Source organism: Cryptomeria japonica, chromosome 1 (genome assembly GCF_030272615.1).
Source record: "Cryptomeria japonica chromosome 1, Sugi_1.0, whole genome shotgun sequence".
NCBI classification, from domain to species: Eukaryota; Viridiplantae; Streptophyta; class Pinopsida; order Cupressales; family Cupressaceae; genus Cryptomeria; species Cryptomeria japonica.
In genome coordinates, this window is record NC_081405.1 from 243,459,338 (window position 1) to 243,478,718 (window position 19,381).

At 34.7% G+C, this 19,381-nt stretch overlaps 1 protein-coding gene across 1 annotated transcript; it reads left to right on the forward strand.

Annotated features, from left to right (window-relative positions):
• The first annotated feature begins 15,258 nt into the window (after nucleotides 1-15,258).
• LOC131034182 (chitinase 1-like) lies at nucleotides 15,259-16,079 on the forward strand. Its single transcript, XM_059209452.1, has 3 exons — nucleotides 15,259-15,331; nucleotides 15,439-15,569; nucleotides 15,681-16,079. The coding sequence occupies exons 1-3, from the start codon at nucleotides 15,259-15,261 to the stop codon at nucleotides 16,077-16,079; spliced, it is 603 nt and encodes a 200-aa protein (XP_059065435.1).
• The last annotated feature ends 3,302 nt before the right edge of the window (nucleotides 16,080-19,381 follow it).

Genomic DNA, 19,381 nt, shown 5'->3' on the forward strand with positions numbered 1-19,381 from the left:
ACAATAAAAAATATTTCCTAAGAAAGTTGTTTGTGCCCTAATGCTCACTAGCCTTATAGGGGTATCCATAATCTTTATTCTCAATAATAAAATTGAATGCTAGAATGAGTTTGGTCATCGGCTCAAGGGATATTTATAGAGGTGAAATGATATAAGCCTAAGGCAAAATTAATAACTCATTATTCTATTCAAGTTGGTCCATAGTGTTAAGCAAATTCACAGCACGCAAAAAGTATTGAACAAGATTATAATCTGGTTGTAGAGAAGCTCGAGAAGTGTGCAGGTGTGAGCTTAAGCCACACGTCCATCTGTAGATATTACTTATTATGGTAAATTTTGAGTGTCTCTTTTCTTATATGTTCTGCAGGTTGTCTTAAATGTACAACAAGTGAGAGAATGTGCATTTCTCAAGGAAGATGTTTGGATTTCTTTGATGACAATAGGGTAAAGTGTAGTGGCTTTTCAACCCATTGAGATGGTAGCTACATGAACATCTCGCAAATTAATTTTACATGAGCAACCTAGCTGGCATATGCATCAAGAAAAGAACATAAGTGTAGCTTCAACTCATTGTTGAATGTGAAAATCAAGGGTAGTAACATCTTAAGGAATATTAATAGATTGTACAAATGCATATGCAAAAGTAGTGGCTTGTGAGAGAAAGACATTATTTGTGCCTAAGTAAAAGAGCGACGAGAAGGAAGAAATAGAAAGATGGCCACAAAAGGTAGTGTTTCAAGCGACATTGTAGGTCTCAGCACAACTGATTCTTTTGTGGATGTATTCAGAGACATATCATATGCCTCCCATGTCATGTCCCCAAACATTGTCTACGATGGAACAAAGATGATTGAGAAGAGCATCCATAAGAATTATTTGATAGTTACAAACATGTATGAGGAGGTTTATGACTCAGACTTGCGGGAACACCCGACGAACCTATAGGAGGGTGCCTATGTGAAAATGTTGGTCCATAAGAGAAAAGGCAATTTAGTGTCTTTGGCATGTGCAAGCTCTAGGTTTGTGGTCTCCCACAATACATTGTACTAATGTTCCCTCATTGCCTTTAATTAAATGATGCATTCATTACAAATTTCAAACCGGACTTGGCCATTATCTAGGGAGATATGTCGAGGGTAGTAATAGTTGTAGAAGTAATTAGAGATATGTTGTGCATTCGCTTGCTCACCAGTGATATAAAAATTCTCCAGAAAATAATTAAAGGGATAGTAGTGAAGGAGGAAAGATGTTGTGAGATTATGTAATAGTGCAATAGGTAGAGACCCAACTGAGACAGAGCTTTCAAATCTCCCTATACTAATTAGAGATTTAAAGCAAAAGGATCTACAACACATCTTCTCTATGTTGACATATATTTGTGGCTTTGACAATGACTTTGACATGTACCTATTTAAAATGGGGATGCTCTTAAGGCTTCATAAGCAAAGGGAGCCCTTTTGGTATGATTTTGCAAAGGACCTCACTTAAGAGATCATTGAGTAGCTGGTGAATTATATAAAGCAATATAAGTTCAAATACACCTCATTCTTTATCCATATGTTTTTGCGTCAAAATGTAAAATTCTTTAGTGAGTATATGGAATTGTCTACCCATGATGATGAAAAGAATAGAAAGCATGTAATCACATGGACCCCACTCCTATCTACCACTTATGATTCTTATGTTTTTTTGGATGCCTTCTTAAGTCTTGCCCTGCATGATTTGAGAAAACAAGGTCTATATTTTGACACCCACTGTTCCAAAGAGAAAATTGGCTAGATGATATCATGCCAACCTCATTGTGACTGGTTTCTAGGTAAATATTTCTCTTTTATTATAGTCCATGGTTCTATAGAAGAACCCTTCCACTAATTGAACTTCGTATAGGTGCAGGAAAAAACAAAACCTCTATCACCCAAGACTAGAATATTTTAGGACATATTACACTTGAGAAGGGGCTTCAGGAAGAAGGTGTGGTCTCCTCAAAACTATTCCAACCAGGGCTAATATTTATTGATGACAAATGGAGATATGATTCCAACAACTACCTTTCAAAGTGGAAGAAACCCATATTACATATGCCTCGTGAGTATTGGGAGACCTAGATAAGTACAACCCAAGAAGACCCTAATCTATATGTGGATCTGGCTTTCATTCCTAAAGAGGAATGACCACCATGGCTCAAGTTTTACAAGACAACAGGGAAGATGGACTTGGCCAAAAAGATACCTGCTATTCTGCAAAGGAGGATGATGAGGATGATTGGCTAGAAGGAAAATGGTTGGGCTTTAAGACATACATATAGGAGATTCAATATCTCGTGACAAGAATTTAGAACATCATTATAGATGAAGCTTTTGAACAAGAATGGTAGAAGTATCATGGTGATGATAGTTTTGATAGTGATTACAACTCTCCCTAGGTGGCACTGCTATAGTAGAGCCAATTCTTCTACAAGAAGGCCAACAATGGAGGGAGAAGTGTAAAAAGGTTGAACAAAGGATGATATATAAGGCTCCTAGAGATTTGACTTCATATGAAGCTATACAAATGCCCCACTCATAAATATTGTAGTGTTGTAAATTGTACACCCTTGCTAGGATGGTACAGTTTCCCGCTTAGGTTAGCACCCGCCTTAGTGTGTCTTATGTCTTGGATTTCTTATTTCCCTTTAAGCATTTAATTAATTAATTTAATTAAATACAAAGTCTGATTTCATCACTTAATACATCATAAAATTGGGCCCTTTACCCTAAGTGTGCCCCTTTTTATTTTATTCCGCCAATAAATCATTTAATCATAAACCCTAATTATGTCCTATTTTGACCTTTAAGGCCCAATTTCGCATATCAAAACACCCTGAAATCACTTGTAACTTTAATATTCACTCTAATATAATCATATCTAATAGCCTTGAAAATTTGGTAAAAATTTGGTCGGACTATGTGCGTTCCCGCCACGGTCCTCAACTTTTTTCCTAAGATTTCGAGAGCACAATTCTATGATATTATAATGCTTAACCCAAAATGATCGGTAGGAAATTCAATTCCTAGGTCAGCCTAAAGGTGGAATTAAGTTGAATTTAAGATCTAGGGTTTCGTACATAAGATCTCTCTTTCTTCATTTGAAGGAAACTAAGAACTAAGAAGGAGGAACCAAGATCTATCTAATCTAAGGTAGTTTTCAGCAAAGCAAGCATAAGGATCCTTCTATGTAGTGAAAGAGAAGCCCATGTGGAGTTTTCAACAACATTCAACAATATTCAACAACATTTCATCAAGCATTCATCATTAACTAGGAGCCTTGAAGACATTGAGGAGTAATAGGACATCTTGTGACAATATCTCTCCCTTGGGGATTGGTATGATTTCATGTTATTTTCATGTCTTTGTATGAGCTTCTTTACATCAACTTGAATATTTACATTCATGCTTTAGATCACTTTGCATCATTGATTTAGACCATTTAATTTGTCAATTACAAGCAATTAGGGTTTACTTTTAGGGTTGTTGTAGATTGTTTACTTTCATTTTAGGATCTTGCATACACACAAGGTTATAGGACACACATTTTTAGTACATTATCAGTTATTTGTGGAGGTGGAAATCACCAACACAGGGGTTTGACTAAGGCAAAACCCTATATAGCCACCCAAACCTTCCCTTTTCAGTTGCAGGTGTAGAAACAAGTACCCGGAGGCACTCTCAACTCAACAAAAAGCACAGGAACCACCCAGAATCATTAGATCTACCCTAATCTTCCTATGGCAGGGGTGTGGTTCCCTGGTCCTACCTAGGAAAATGGAGTGGCACCATGGTCCTCTTGCTTTTTAGTGATTCTTAACATAGTTACAACTTCAGGATCTTAGATTTGTAGTTTCTCAGTTGCAGCCTCTTATCTGCAGAAATAGGATAGTGGTGTGGCACCCTATTCTAGGTCAGTTTTTTTCAGCTTTCAGCATCAAGTACACATCTATAATCCTCCCCCTTTCATGCTTTCAGTATCTCAGTTTCAGATCTACAAGTTTGTTCAATTCTGAGTTTATTTGTGCTTCATTCTTTATCTCCTAGTCTAGTTGATCATTAAAACCCTAGTTTTTCTCATCAATTGCAACAAGAGTAATAGAAACCCTAACAGATAATCCTTGGCTCTCTCTTTTTCTCAAAAAATAGCCAAAGTGATCTATCTCCCTAGGCTCTTTTGTATTCCCAATTTGTTGGCAAAATTAGGATTAGGTCCTAGTTACCCAATCTCACTTTTCCTGCCACCACAAATATTAAGGAAATGGACCATCAAGACATTGCAGCATTAGAGTCATTTTAGTGTTGGCTTAATAGCCCTGAGGAAGAGGTAGAACAAAACTAATGCCCAAGGAATATCTTTGGTTCAAGTACTTGTTGCAACTCAAATTTCAACCACGTCAACAACATCTTTGGCTCAGGTACGTTTCACTCCACCTATTCTTTCTTCTCAATCTATGGTTTCACTAGTGGCCTCAATCTGACAAGTTTTCATTATTGCCCCTAGCTCCCCTGCTACTGTAATCACTATGCAAGCTTTGTTGACCTCTAGATCCATAGGCCTTTCTTTCAGTTCCCCACGCAGTCTCGTACCATTCATCACACTAGCTAGTGCTTCCCCTTTCACAATGACCCCAAGTCAATTTACATCTATGTCTTTGATAGCGTGAGCTTTAGGATTTGGAAGTTCCATGCCTCTAGTATCATTAAGTGTTGTCCCTCTTTTCTCTCCTCCCACTAGTGCGTAACAAGGAATCTCTCCATTTTTGCCTACCACCCTTACTTTGCCAATGTAGACTCAGTCGCAAGCCTTCGTTGTCCCAATCCCATTTTCTCTTCTTCTTGGAGTCCCCTTCATAGAGAAATTTGTTCCATATCCATTAGAGTTTATGCAATAGGAAAGTTCCACCAAGATTGATCGAAATCAAAGATCACAAAAATGGAGAGGAAAGGATCTCAGAAGCCTATTGAGCCTAGTGTGTAGGCACTATACAATGAAGATCCTGAGAACCTATTATTTTCAGCGATTATACCAAATATCATCAAACCAGTAGGACAAATGAAACCAGAGGATTATACAGTCCATGTCGTTGGCATCAACTTGAAATAATTGAGGCTGCAAGATAAAGCAGAACTCATGAAAGAAACCCAAGGGTGGTAACATCAGATTTCTTGAAGCATTCATGATGCTTGGATAAGGTCACAACTGAGTTGGGTACTGTTAAGGCCATGGTTGAGCATTTATTAAAAAGAGAGAAAGATAGAGATGCAAAAATTGCTCAAATTCAGTCCATCACACAGTGAGAGAAATTGGAGAGAGAGAAGCTCCAAAATAAACTGAACCAAGTAGAAGCTTAGTTTCATGCGAAGAAGGCTGCAAAAGATGATTCGATTAAAAGGTTCCAAGAAAAAGAACAAGAGCTTCTGCAAATGCGAGAAAGCTTCCTAGATGTAACTCAAATCTAAACCCAGTTGTAGAATGTCATTAAAGACAAGGATCAGTACCACCAAGAGCTAAGTAATCAACAATTTCTCCTCATGGAAGAGAAAAAGGAAAAGGAGCAGGAATTAAAATAATTATAGGATAAGAAATCCCAATTTGGTAAGGAGAAACATGTTGTAGGAGTAGCTTTGGAAAATGAATGCAATAATCATAGTTAAAAGTAGAAAGAGGCACAAGAAAAGAGTGCAATGATCATTGTAGTCTAGCAACAAGTGTCTGATGAATCTCAACAGATTAAATAGTTGACTAAAAAGTTGGAATTGAAAGATGCTAAAATCAATCTACTCTCGGCATCTTCTGCACTTCCTCCTCTTTCTCCTGTAGGTTTTACTCCTATGATACAAAAAATTTACATCTCTCATTGGGAGAAAGTGAAGAAGTTCTTTGCCTTTTTGCAACCGGCCATCAAACTCTTGGCATATGCCCAGTCATTGTGTGTCAATGCAAGCAATACCATTGACCAGATCATGCAATCCATTGCACCTAAGGTTGTCGACTCTTATAGGCTAGTTAATTGGCTATGTGTTCCTTTTGATAAGGAATTGACAACAGTGGGGATTGAAGATCATGGAGCAATAGCAAGGAAGGCAAATGAGCCCATAAATTGCCACAAGGCAACTATTCAGGCTATGTATAGCTTGGCAACATTAAGGTCCTCAACCACACATATGAGGGACCAATTTGAGCAGTTTGTGAAGAGTGGATTTCTCTCACGTTTCCTCCTGAATGACCCAATAATGAAGGTCAAGTAGGTTATGGACTAAATAGACTAGTGCTGACAGACCTAGTCATATCTCCAATATTTGAGTGACACTCTTGATGCTGGAAAGATTGAAGAATTGATTCATCCCTTAGGTCAACTCTGTATTCTCATTGAGATAACTCCAAATGAACTAAGAAGCCTTCCTTTCAAGAAAACCATTGATTTAGAACAGGATCATCAAATTCTTAAATCCCAAGCTCTTCCCTCAGAAGATGATTGGATCCCATTGCAGAAAGCCCTCAACCAAGTCTTTCGAGTGGGCACATAGATCTAGGGTAAGTGCACAAAGATGGTGGCCAAAAAGGGGGATATAAGTGGACACTTTTATTTTTCTGAAATCAGGAGAACCTGAACTTGGAGGCAAACTTTGAAAGTCATCCACTCAAGATATGAAGATATCAAAGAATAGATATTATAGTACTCTGAATCTAGTTTCCAAACTACTAAACTTTTTCAAAATTGGATAAGATAAAGGGGGTCAAATCCTTCGCGAATAAAAAACAGACCCTGATTTTTTCACAAAAACATAACATAGTGTCTGACGTGCGCATCAAAAAATTCATAGTTAGGCTTAGTATTTTGACAAATCATTTGGCAGAAAGATAGTTAAGAGTGAGCACTAGAAGATGTGTATTTTTTTGTAATTTTTTGTTGAGTATTTTTTTTTATGATTTTTCCAATCAAGCACATCCTAAAAATTAGGTACATGTTCATGCGTGAAGCATAAGTTGTACTAGAAAAATCAAAAATACAATTTTTTTTTATTGTAAAGAATTAAGTGCACTACAATAATATATAAATTTTTTTAAATTTAGATAGGTATATCAAAAGTTATTAAAAAAATGATGCATGTATGTCTGTGAGAACTATGGAGACACTGGTAAAAGAAATTCAATAATAGTAAGTTATTGTTGTTCAAATTTTAAAAAAATTCTATGGTTAGAAAGCTCAGAAGACGGGTGAAAATATGGTGGCAATTTTAGAAATACCCACTTGATGAAGTCGAGAAACCAAGTTGATAAAATAAAACACATCAAAAAGGAGGGAAATGGAGGGAAATAAAACTTCTAAACCGTAGATTTGTCATACAGGCATATTTCCAAGCCTAAATAGTCAAAAGTGCGTATGGGGTATCTATGGTATAAAAAGTGCATATGGGGTACTTATGGTGTAAGAAGTGCATACGCTCTATCTTAACTATAAAAAGCGCGTACGTGCTATTTTTACTATAAAAAGTGCGTACGCGCTATTTTTACTATAAATAGCGCATTACTATAAATAGCGCGTACTGATGTGCAGGTGCGGGGGTGTTCAGAGAATACATAGGAGGGTTGTATAATGGCATCCAATTTTCAGACATGCCAATAAATTCAGGCACACACTGGGGGCAGTGGAGGGCTTTCACCTACCAATGGTTTCTTTGATGCGTGCCAAACACTGAAGGACTCTGGAAAGTTCCAAGGCATTTTTGTGTGGTGTGTAGACAGTTCCAAGGCCAATGGCAGCTTCCAGTATGAAACGCAAGCTCAGGCTCTTCTTCAGGGATCCTGATTTGGTCATCGCTTCCCAATGCATTTCTAATCGTAATTATTTGTTGTAATACTTTTGTAATAACAAATGGGATAATGGCATCTAGACATAGTGTGAACAGGCATTTGATATGTATATTTGTAGTGCGCCCTTAAAGCAAGGGTAATTTCTTAATCTGCATAAAGGGAGAATAGTATCTCCGTATTGTCAATTATCTTTTAATACTTGTCTGGTGCATCCTTTTGAAATAAATAAAAGTTTAAAGGGCATTCTTTGCTTTTGGAATTTTACTTTTTGCATATATTTTATTCTTTTGAGGCTTTTATTTTAAATTAATTATAAATGTGATTAGATTTAGAAAATAAAAGTTGGGAGTGGAGAATGGATGATGGAGATAGAAAAGATTATCATTTTTTTTTTTAATTTACAATTTACTTTATTTATTACATTTTGAAAATCAATGTTATAGATCTATTACATTATAGATGCTATACAATGGCAATAGGGTATATGAGATTAGCACAATTCTTGTAGGAAACATTAAAGGTTCACCCATCATATAAAGCAGAAATTGGATTTGGTTTGGATTTAATTTGTGTATAAAATGCAAAAAATAGATTTTATTTGTTTGTAATTACCTTAATAATAATATCTATAAATATTTTTTACATAAATTTTTCTAAACACTGGTTATAAATTAATATTTTTAAAAAAAAATATGCTAAATAAAAATAAGTCAATTTTTCTTTCAGTCAATTCTGCACTCAACTAGAACTTTACAAAATTCTGTGATGCACTATAACAATGGACACGCGAAAGAGAGCCAAAGGAAATCCCACTTTTATTAAGGCACCAAGATTGACTTCCAAGAGCCTGTCCGCCCTTGTACAACTCCTGAAAATCCTTTCATGATGAAATATGGAGGAGAAACAAACTAAATCCAACTTTTCTTATGCCACCAAGATTGACTTCCAATAGCCCGCCCTTATACAACTCTTAAACATCTTCTCTTGATGAATTTAAGCCTATTGTTGAAGATGAGCAAACAGTGAACTACCCCTAATTGAAGGCTTGTCTTAAATGCCACAATTTCAGATTTATATTATTCATTTGAAATTATACTAGCTTTTTCAATAGATCTTATACCTAAAAAGAATTATAATTACCATTAAAAAAAAATCAGAAGTCCAAGACGTGAAGATTCTAAAGAGCCTAACAAAGGTTACCACCATCTGAGTCATTAATGTTGCCTCCAATTTGTCATTCACGATTTTCAAGTTTGGAGCAGCCTCCTCCTTTAGTTCAAGCAGAGCAATGGTTGCAATACGATTAATTATCAGAGCATATGTGAGGATGATGGGAATTCTAAAGACGCGGATGCTGCTTAGCTGAGCTCAGAAGAAAATTTGAAGTAAAAAGTACTTATCAGATTATAGACAGATTAGGCCATGCCAAGCGAAAACTAGTGCGACTGTGGGTATGAAGCAAGAGATATGATTGAATCAGATGCAGAGGAGTCATCGACTCTGCTTGTCATTATTGATTGGAACAAAGTTTCCGTCGTCCTATTTTTTTGTATGACAGCTGACGACAGCGGCTTGAACAATTGAATATATGAAATCGCTTTGTGATTGCAATCGATGAGATAGCAATAACAATTATTGGTCCAGTAGGAGCGATGACAAGAATCTGATGGAGAGAAGTCCGTGTTTCTTCTCGCCATAGTTTTATCGTAAGGAAGTTTTCCTCGCCCAGATTTTTGCAACGGAGCTCAGGATAATGGCTTGAAGAATTAAAAGCAAAAATAGGTCACCATAATCATCAAATAGGACTATGAGATCATAGATAAGAAGGGAAAGGATAATGTGGTTTAAGATGCTTTCTCCCACAAAGTTGAGGACTATGCCATCCAGTGTGTAGTTTATATGTCCCTTTATAATTGGTTCCAAACTCTCCAACAAGAGTGGCTGAAGTGTTAGCCCACACATCATCTCATCAACCAACAATTTGTGAACCCTCCTTCATCACCAACAACTCTTGGGATGCCCAATACTTATACTATAAAAATTTCGTATTTATTAATTATATACTCAAATTCTTCATGTAGTGAATGCCTCTCTCTTAGATATTCATTCAAGGTTTTCTAGAACTCATGAGTAGGTACATCACAAGGTACATCACAATTTCTTTTGTCATGGTTGAAAGGTAGATATCAAGTAGTTTGTTATTTAAATTGATATATGAAAATGTCATTGTTACAATTTTAGACTTTCTCAAACCATTTTCATGGATTTCATTTATGGACCTCCCAAGTTAGGTGGCAAAGTACTCAAATTAGTGGTAGTAGATTACATGTCTAAATATGTCCACTTCTATTCTTTGACCCATGCCTCCACCTGTATACCCACAACCCAAACCTTTCAAAGTTATTATATTTTTCAATTTCAAAAATATTCCTCTTGTATAATCTATGATTCTTTTGCTACATTTTCTAATCATTTAAAAAAAATTATTCAATAGTATATGTATAGTATTGGCCATATGGAAACTAAGATTTTCCACATCACATTTGTAAACATTATTTGACACTATATAAAACATAATGAGTTGAACAATTCATTAAATAATTTAGCCTAGAACACCTTCTTGTTTACCCCCTTTTTCTCTCAAACTAGGTTGCCATGCAACATATACCTCAAATTTTAAATATATTTATAATATTTAATATATTTTTGAATCAACCAAAAATATTCAATAATTCTACAAATGGGCCCAACTAGCAACGTTCTCACTAAACTATACCACCCCAAGTTCCCCATGACCAATGTTGCACTCATATTAAATAGATTTGCAATATCAAATACAACCTCTCCTAAAATAATATTTTCAAATTATAAAAATATTATATATTTTAATATGAAAGGCATGCAATATGTTCACAATACAATAATGCATGACAATCTATTTTCTTCTGTAATTAATTATAATTGTGGTCATCAATAAAAAATATAATTATTATTATCTGGTCAATCATTGATAAGCCTATGAAGAAATCATCTACAATAAGAATCAGTGAAATTATAATATTATATTAATTTTATATTATTGGACATGAATAAATAAAATTTTATTAAAATTTAAGAGCATAAGTTATTATCTTAATACTCAAGTAAAAAATTAGTTATGGTTCAACTTTGGTGTAGACTATAACAAATATAACACACTTATATTATCTCAACATGGTATGATGAGTGAACATACTACTCTAGCATTTTGGATGCACATTTTATTATCAATAATAATTATTGAAATACAAAAATTATTAGTATTTGTGGAGGCACATGTTATTATTAGATTAAGTGCGGAAGGGCCCCAATCCATTATGCATCCAAATAAAAAACCATCGATCAAAATAAAACAAGGGCTTAGAGGTCAAGCTCATCAACCAAAATATCGAAGAGTTTATAAATTGTCTATATAAAAATTGAAACTACAGATGTGAAGAGCAACATCCTAGGAACATTTACTATCAAGAAAATAAAAAATAAACAACATAGAGGCATTAAGAGATATAGCCCCACCCATACATCATCTCCTCAAGCTCCATCTCCTAATCAGACAAGGCATTAATCTGATTTTATATTGCTTGTCCACCCTTTGCCCTTGCTGGAGCTTTCCTCTTTCTCTTTCTCTCATTTTTTCTCTCACTATTAGGACTTCCATAACTATTTTCTGCATCCAACTTTATTAAGCTTAATTAGGTTCTAAATTCTACTCTTAAGACATTTTATCCACTTCTTATTTATATTGCATCCAAGGAAATTTTTGATAGATCTCCAAACTATGAACCCTAACATTCAAGTCTTCTGATTAACAACCAACACATGGCAATCCTAGGACTCAATAGTACCGCCACCAACATTTTGTTCCACCATCTCATCATCCCCATGATCCTTTAAGCTATTGAGCCCTGAAGTGCCTCATTAAATTTATTCTTTGTCAAAGGGGACTGAGAGATGGAATCTTTGAGAACCAGGTTAAGGAGTTCATCTTGGGTTTCTTTGTTTCTCTCTATTCTCTCAATGTAAAATTTAGAGCCTCTCGAGTGATGATCTTCTTTATCTTTAGGTGGGATTTTTTCTATAGCCTTGATAATCTTAGCAGTTGCAAAAAGTTTAGCATCCTACTAAATGTCTGTTCTCCTGAGGAAGTCATTTTGTCCCCCTTGGCTAGCTCACTATCAGAAATATCATTAGATGGGGAAACAACATTCCTCTTTTTAAAGACTTAATCACTACTTTTCCTTTTCCACTCACATTCCTAGACCCTAAACTACTAGGGCTACAAGTGGGTATTTTGTGCCACATCTAATGGTAACCTTTCAATTCTTAGGAGAATAGAGGAGGACATTGTGTAGAGAAATCTTTATAGGGAATTTTCCATTTAGACTTGCTAGGAGGAGGACGGTTTTCATCATGGTCCTTAGGAGAATCATGGGGCAAAATAAATCATGGGGAAAAATAGGGTAGAGAACAAGAGTATTTTTAAGGTTGTAACTGTAAATGACATAAATCAATCCCTAGTTTAACGATAGGTAAACCCCTTTAGAAGAACACTTTTCCATGGATGAAAATGAAAAGAATGGATAACTAATAGGTTTATGATGCCTAAAGTGATCGGGAAGAGGAAAATGGTACCCATGAAGTGTTGCAAATTGACCATCCAATGTGAAGTAATTTATCAAGTGATAGTTGATGGCTTCCCACGACAATTAAAAATCTTCTTCTCTCCTAAATCTATTTTGGTGTCTTTTTAACCTCTCTCTATCCTTGAAGAACAATGAAATATACTCTTAATAGCCTGATTTTGACTTAGACAAGGGAACTTTTTACCATTGCACTTAAAACCAATTACTTGGGAAATTATCTCTTTTGATACGTCCATTTTTACACCACCCACTACCACTCTCCCATTGTTCCAACTATTCATAAACTTAGACAAGAGGTCTTTGTTAATATTTTTCATGATTTTGAAGATCAAGGTTACTCTTCCCATATCAAAGATGTCCCACACTTGGATATTATTTTTTAGGGAGACATATGAGGTGGGTTTGACATATAGATGTTGGGCCTCCATGACTGTAATTTTATCACACCTAAAACTAGAGAACACTAACCTTTCAAAACCCAAATATAACAAACTTAAAAAGACACAATTGATAGATCTTTCTAGAAAATGGTTGATATTTATCTCAAGGTTGGCAAAAAAGCTCTTTTCCTATTTCCACATGAAAGTTGTAAAGTGTAATTAATTCCCATTTTTCAATCACTTGTGTCCACATTCTTTGTTAAGTTCTAAGAAATTTTGGAGGCACATGTTGGATAGATATAAAGTTAAGACATTTTTTTATAGTAGTTGGTTTATGTAGACATGAGTTAAAAATAATTTTAAGAATCAATTCTAAATAAGATGACAAATTCCTTGTATTGGGTATATTAAGGATGGGTATATTAAGGATAGATGAGATGGTATAAAAAAGCTTAGAACTTCATAGTCTTATCATATTGGTTTATAATATGATAACATGTATAATTGTGACATGTAGGTCAAGAATTTGGTGGTTAAAGAAATAATATAGAATATTACACAATATTTTATAATTATAAAATCCATTTGACCACATTGTTGACTTTCTATATTTTTGTACAATCATAGTTATGAAATTTTAATTATTAGTAAAGAATCAAAAGTTTATTATAAGAAAATATAATATGATATTTAAATTATAATATATATTAATTTTGAATTTATTTAAAGATAGAATATAAATTATAAATTTTTTAGTTTTTTATTTTAATATAGATTTAAAAACTTAATTTTTTTTTTATGTGTAAGTTTTAATATTTATTACTGGTATGTGTAGTTTAAATTTCATTTCATTTCTTATATATATCTAGTACTAGCATAAAATTACAATTAGAAATAAATTATAAAGAAAGGTTACTATTGGAGAGTTACTATTGGAGAGTACCATCTAAGTAATACACTTGTATTTTTGTTCATAATCAATGTAAAATTTTCAAATATGTTTCTAGTGCATGCAATCCAATCATGTGTGCATGTACAAATATTAGTAGTTTGTGTTATTTAAAAATTGTTTACATGCACTAAATTTCACTAATCATTTAAAATATGATTGTATTTGGTTACTGTTCACACATCATAAAATATGAAGAATTTATATTTGCACATACTTGTTCTCTTCTAGAAAGCTAACACTATTGAAGCAAATCCAATTTAGTAGTTCAAAAATAACTTTAGAATTCACATTGGATGGGTTGGCACCAAAGTTTGTTTTATACGATTTATTACTATTATGGCCATGATTATTATGTTTTGGTTATAATTTATTTTTGACAGTTGCATAACTATCACCATGAGAAAATCCCACAACAATCTTGTCACATTGACTCCTCTATTACACACCACATATTAAATCTACATAATCATTAGGGACATCTCAAGTTTTATACAACTCAATCTATTAGCATTCACAACTTTACTCCCAAATGACCTTTTGTATTTATCACAATAATATTTTGTTATTCTAAGGTAATAGCTATATCCAAAAAACAATATATGTAAATTTTCTTTAAAGACTTTACAATAAAGGATAATGATCTATACTTGTTAATAGTTAGTTTTATGTTACAATTTATTATGTAATTACATTTTAAAATTATTAATTATGTCATTTTATAAACATGTTTTTATTGCAAATTTATGCTGCATGAATAAATTGTCTATTATAGACCATTTATATACTAAATAAAACTACTTTTTCAAATTTAACCTTTCCAAAAAAAAATAAAAAAAATTAAGGCCATAAATAAACTGTCTATTTTAGCCGCTTTATATATGATTACATCACATGCTTTCACAATAAATGCATGTAAAATTACATTACCAAATATGACCTTCACTAAAGAAATTTCCATACACAAAAATTAAAAATAGTTGGTCAATCCTCGAAATGAGTTTTGCTTTCCAAAACTTCTCCACGTGAATATAGTCCGTTAATGAAATCCTAGAGGATAAGATTTGACCTTATAACCTCCTTATAAAATTGGTTGTATTTTAAATCTGATGTACTCTGCAACAATTGGGCATATTTTGTGCTTCAGACGGCTACTATTCGTTTCGGTATTCAAACGCAACCATTATTATTATTATGAATGCGCGAAATAGGTAGACATGACTGTAAATAATAACTACTTAATATTTAAAAAACATTATCATTTATGAATGCACATGACATTGCCGGATTGGAAGGATCTGAAGCATTTTTGTCAATTCGGGCATGAATAATAAACAATTCAAAAAGATTGTATATAAAGTGTCGGGGGCCTTACTGATTCCATATATCCAATCCAAATCTTCAAATGGCGAAGATTTCCTCTGTTCTGCTGCTGATGCTGTTTTTGGCTGTGGGTTTATCAGAGAATGGATCGATGGGTAAGGAAATCTAACGTTTTGCTATGAAATATCAATTGTTCAATTATTCGAATTACTGCACAGTTAGAATGAAGTTTGATGGATTGAATGTTTGTATTGCTGTGCAGGTGCCGGGGTATTCAGGGAATACATAGTCGCACAATTCAACGGCGTTAAGTTCTCGGATGTGCCAATCATTCCCGGTAAAACTCACGTCCAGTTCAATCCATCCTCTGTGTCGACGTGGGTGAAGAATGCAGTTTCTTCTCTCACTAAGATTATCAAGCAATACCACCTTGATGGCATCGACATCGATTATGAGCATTTCGACGTTTCAGATCCCAGTACATTTGCCTCCTGTATTGGTTAGCTCATCACTCAACTAAAGCAGAAGAAAGTTATCTCGTTTGCCTCCATCGCTCCGTTCGACGATCCAAAAGTGCAGTCCCATTACAGTGCCCTGTGGAACAAGTACGGCAAATCGATCGACTACGTGAATTTCCAATTCTACGCTTACGATTCGAGCACCACCGTCCCGCAGTTTATCAACTATTTCAACGCTCAGGAGAAACGCTACAGCGTGGGAAAAGTGTTGCCTAGCTTTACTAGCGACGGCAGCGGAGGGCTCTCCCCTGCCAAGGGTTTCTTCGATGCCTGCACGACACTCAAGAAGTCCGGCAAGCTCCATGGCATCTTTGTGTGGAGTGCAGATACTTCAAAGTCCAATGGCTTCAAGTATGAAAAACAAGCTCAGGCTCTCCTCCACTGATCCTTTTTTTATGAGGGGCATTCAATTGCACTTCTCATTCTAACCTTGTGTTGTACTACTTCTTAAATAATAAATGGAAAACACCCATCCAAATTTTATGCCGTGGTACCTTCAGAATAACAAATTAAACTGTCTATGGCGAAAACAAGGATTTAATATGAGCCGGATAATGAATGCCATTCCTGTCTGGTTGACTCCGTTGTGCCTTCGCATGCTCGTCTTTATCTGCTTTAATCAAAGTTTTTAAGAAAACCATTTAATATCTATGAAGTGTAGCCCTATAGGTATTTATAAGATGGAAAGAATAGTTTCTTTTAAGTATGCAGGGCTTAGATTATATATATTAAGTTTTGACTTTTAGACTTAGAAGTGTTAAATATTTAAAATTAACAAACATTTTTCAGACTTAATATGTTGATTAGTACGTGTGCTTTAAAACTAGACCATCATTTAATATTTATATATTGTGCCTTTTTCATTGAAACAAAAAATTAGTTTAATATTAATTCATTTGTCTAAGTATTTTGAATATATTATCTAAATGTTGTTGACAAATCTACATATCTTATCATAAGTTTAATATAGACTTTTTAGATTGCTATTTCTGAAAAAAATTATGCTTAAATGGCATTGCAATGCATTTCTAAAGACACGTAGCATCTTCCACCACCATTTCTAGTTGATAGTTATCGTGTTTTCTATATCTTTTATTTAATTTTCTTAATATTGCTTACAGGTGTAACTGTAAATACGTTGCTTAAATTTTTTTGATAGTTGTAATGTGCTATGCCAAATGTTTAATTCTTACCCTCAAAAGCTCCGCGGAGTTGTGTAGTAAGAAAAAGCTATTCGCTATTGAACAAAATTCTCTTTTTTCCTATACAGTGATAGGTTCATTTGGATGCAAGTATTTTTTTGGAGAGGCTCTGTATACAGACTTTGTATGCTGCCATATTAGTTTGTAAGCTGGCAGCACATCTTTTTCCTTCTAAAAACCATGGTATGTGATGTATAAACTGGAATATATTTCAATATAATATTGTTCTGGTGCATTGTTTATACTATTATTGTGGTGCATTGTTTTTCAGTTTGTCGTTATTTGAACTAATATGTTTCTCTTTAGGAAAAAAATCTTATTATGAGCATTAACATCATTGAAATGTGTTTTATATTTTTCAATAAATCAATTATTTTCTTCATCGTTTCACCCATACTTTGATGTGTTAACAATTATATATCACAAAACTTTCTTATTAATGACATTGTCTTAAAAATCTAATTTTTTGTAATCAATGTGTTCCTCGAAACCAACATTTGGTATTAGAGCATATAAGAAGTTAGAAAAAGATTACATTTTTTTTAAGAGCAACAAACAAATAAGGAGTGGGTTTATTTTTAATAGAGAAATGAAAAGAAAGCTCATTAAGGCTAGGGTTTGGGTAGTCTGCATACTTTCTCTAGTTTTTGCCTATGTCATTTCATATTTATTGCATGATATTGTGCTTTTTGCCCTTTATATGGCTTCGTCTAGACACAACCCAATAGTTTCTACTAGTACTAATTGGTCTATGGTAGTTATCAATAGCTCCTCCGAACAAGTGTCCCAAGAAGTTCATCCCCAAAGTCTTTCATGAGGTATGCATTCTAACACCCCTGTGGATGTGGTTTTTCCCATCCTTGAGATTGATAATGCTTGTCAATAGCATGAAAAACATGCTTTAATAGGTTATTTTGTTGGGAAGGTCCCCCCTTAAAGCATTTTGACAAATTGGGTTGCTCGCTCCTAGACCCCACATGGGATTTGACTGGAGGGTGTTTAAAATCTCACCAAGGGGTTTTTACTTTATATTTTATTGAAGTTAACCATGTGCAACCCATTCTCCAGAATGGTCCTTGGTATGTTCGGTCTTCCTTGTTAGTTTTTCAAACTTAGTCTCATGTTTTTTCTATTTCTGATGATAAAATGCATAAAGTGCATATTTGGGTTGAGTTCCTTAGCTTACCTTTGCCATGCTAGAACTTCCTATGTGATATTGCTTTTGCTATTGATAAGGTGGTCAGTCACAAGCCTATGCATTTTTATCAAGCCCAGCCTCAGCGAGGAGTTTATGTGAAAGTTGATCTTGCTCAAGATCTCAAATAGCATGTTGAGATTCAAATTTGGGATGTTCGTAATACCCAGAGGGTGCTTTACTTAAATTTGCCTAATACTTGCTTCCATTGTCAATCTGCAGACCATAAGATCAAGGATTGCCTATTGGCTTCATGGAAACCCAAACCCTCACTACCGCGAGGTTCTGAACTATTGCACTCTGGTGAAGTAGCCCATTTTGAAGAAAAATGGACCCGAGTGGGTCGCAAGGGGAAGAATGTCTCTTCCAACAAGTCTGGGGATACTTCAGCTCCTCCGCCAGTTTTAAACCCTTCCTTAAAGGGGAAGGAAGTTGAAGCGTTAGCTTCAACTTCGAAGGCTTCATCCCAGCCTTTTGTGCAAACCCCCTTGGTTGATTCGGTTATTAGTAAATAGTCATCCACCTTGCATTGCTCTTGCAGTCCTTCAGAGAATGTGGAGGAGAAAGAGTGAATTTCTGATGAATGCAAGTGTGGTGTTGTTAGTTTTTAATCAAGAGCTTCTTTTCTCCAAAATATGTTTTCCTCTTTAAAACAAGATGAGGAAGATATGCAGCTTTTCTCATGAATTTTCTCTCTTGGAATGTCAAAGGTCTGACTAAGCTCCCAAGAAAGTATTCCATGAGGGATACTCTTCAAAAATATTTTGGTCTTGTTGTATAGTGTCTACAAGAAGTTAAGATTTCCTCTTTCATGTTGTTTGTCCCCTACCGTGTGATCTGGCCTAATAGCTTCCCTTACCCATCTCATCATGAGGTGGGTTATGCAAGAGAGGTCAGTATTCTTACACCACGCTGACATTCTCGTTTGTTAGACCATCGGTCTGGTTCAACTCAACGAGCCATTTGGCTCATCTTGAATGTGGGTAATTATTCTTTTTGGATAATCAACATTTATGCTTCCAATGATGCTGCAGAAAGATTTGGCTTGTGGCGATGGATAACTGATTCAATGCCACCTGCCACTTGGCTTTTATGTGGTTAATTTAATATGGTGGAGATGGCAGATGATAAGGATGGTGTCCTTCCTTTCACATGGATAACTGGTGAGCGGGAAGTGTGGCATTCTATGCGAAACAAGTTGGGCCTCTTTGATCCCACTATGTTTTGACGTCAACCTCAAATGGTTAGGAATAAAAGGTGTAACTTTCGTGCTAGTTGTGACAGAGTGTT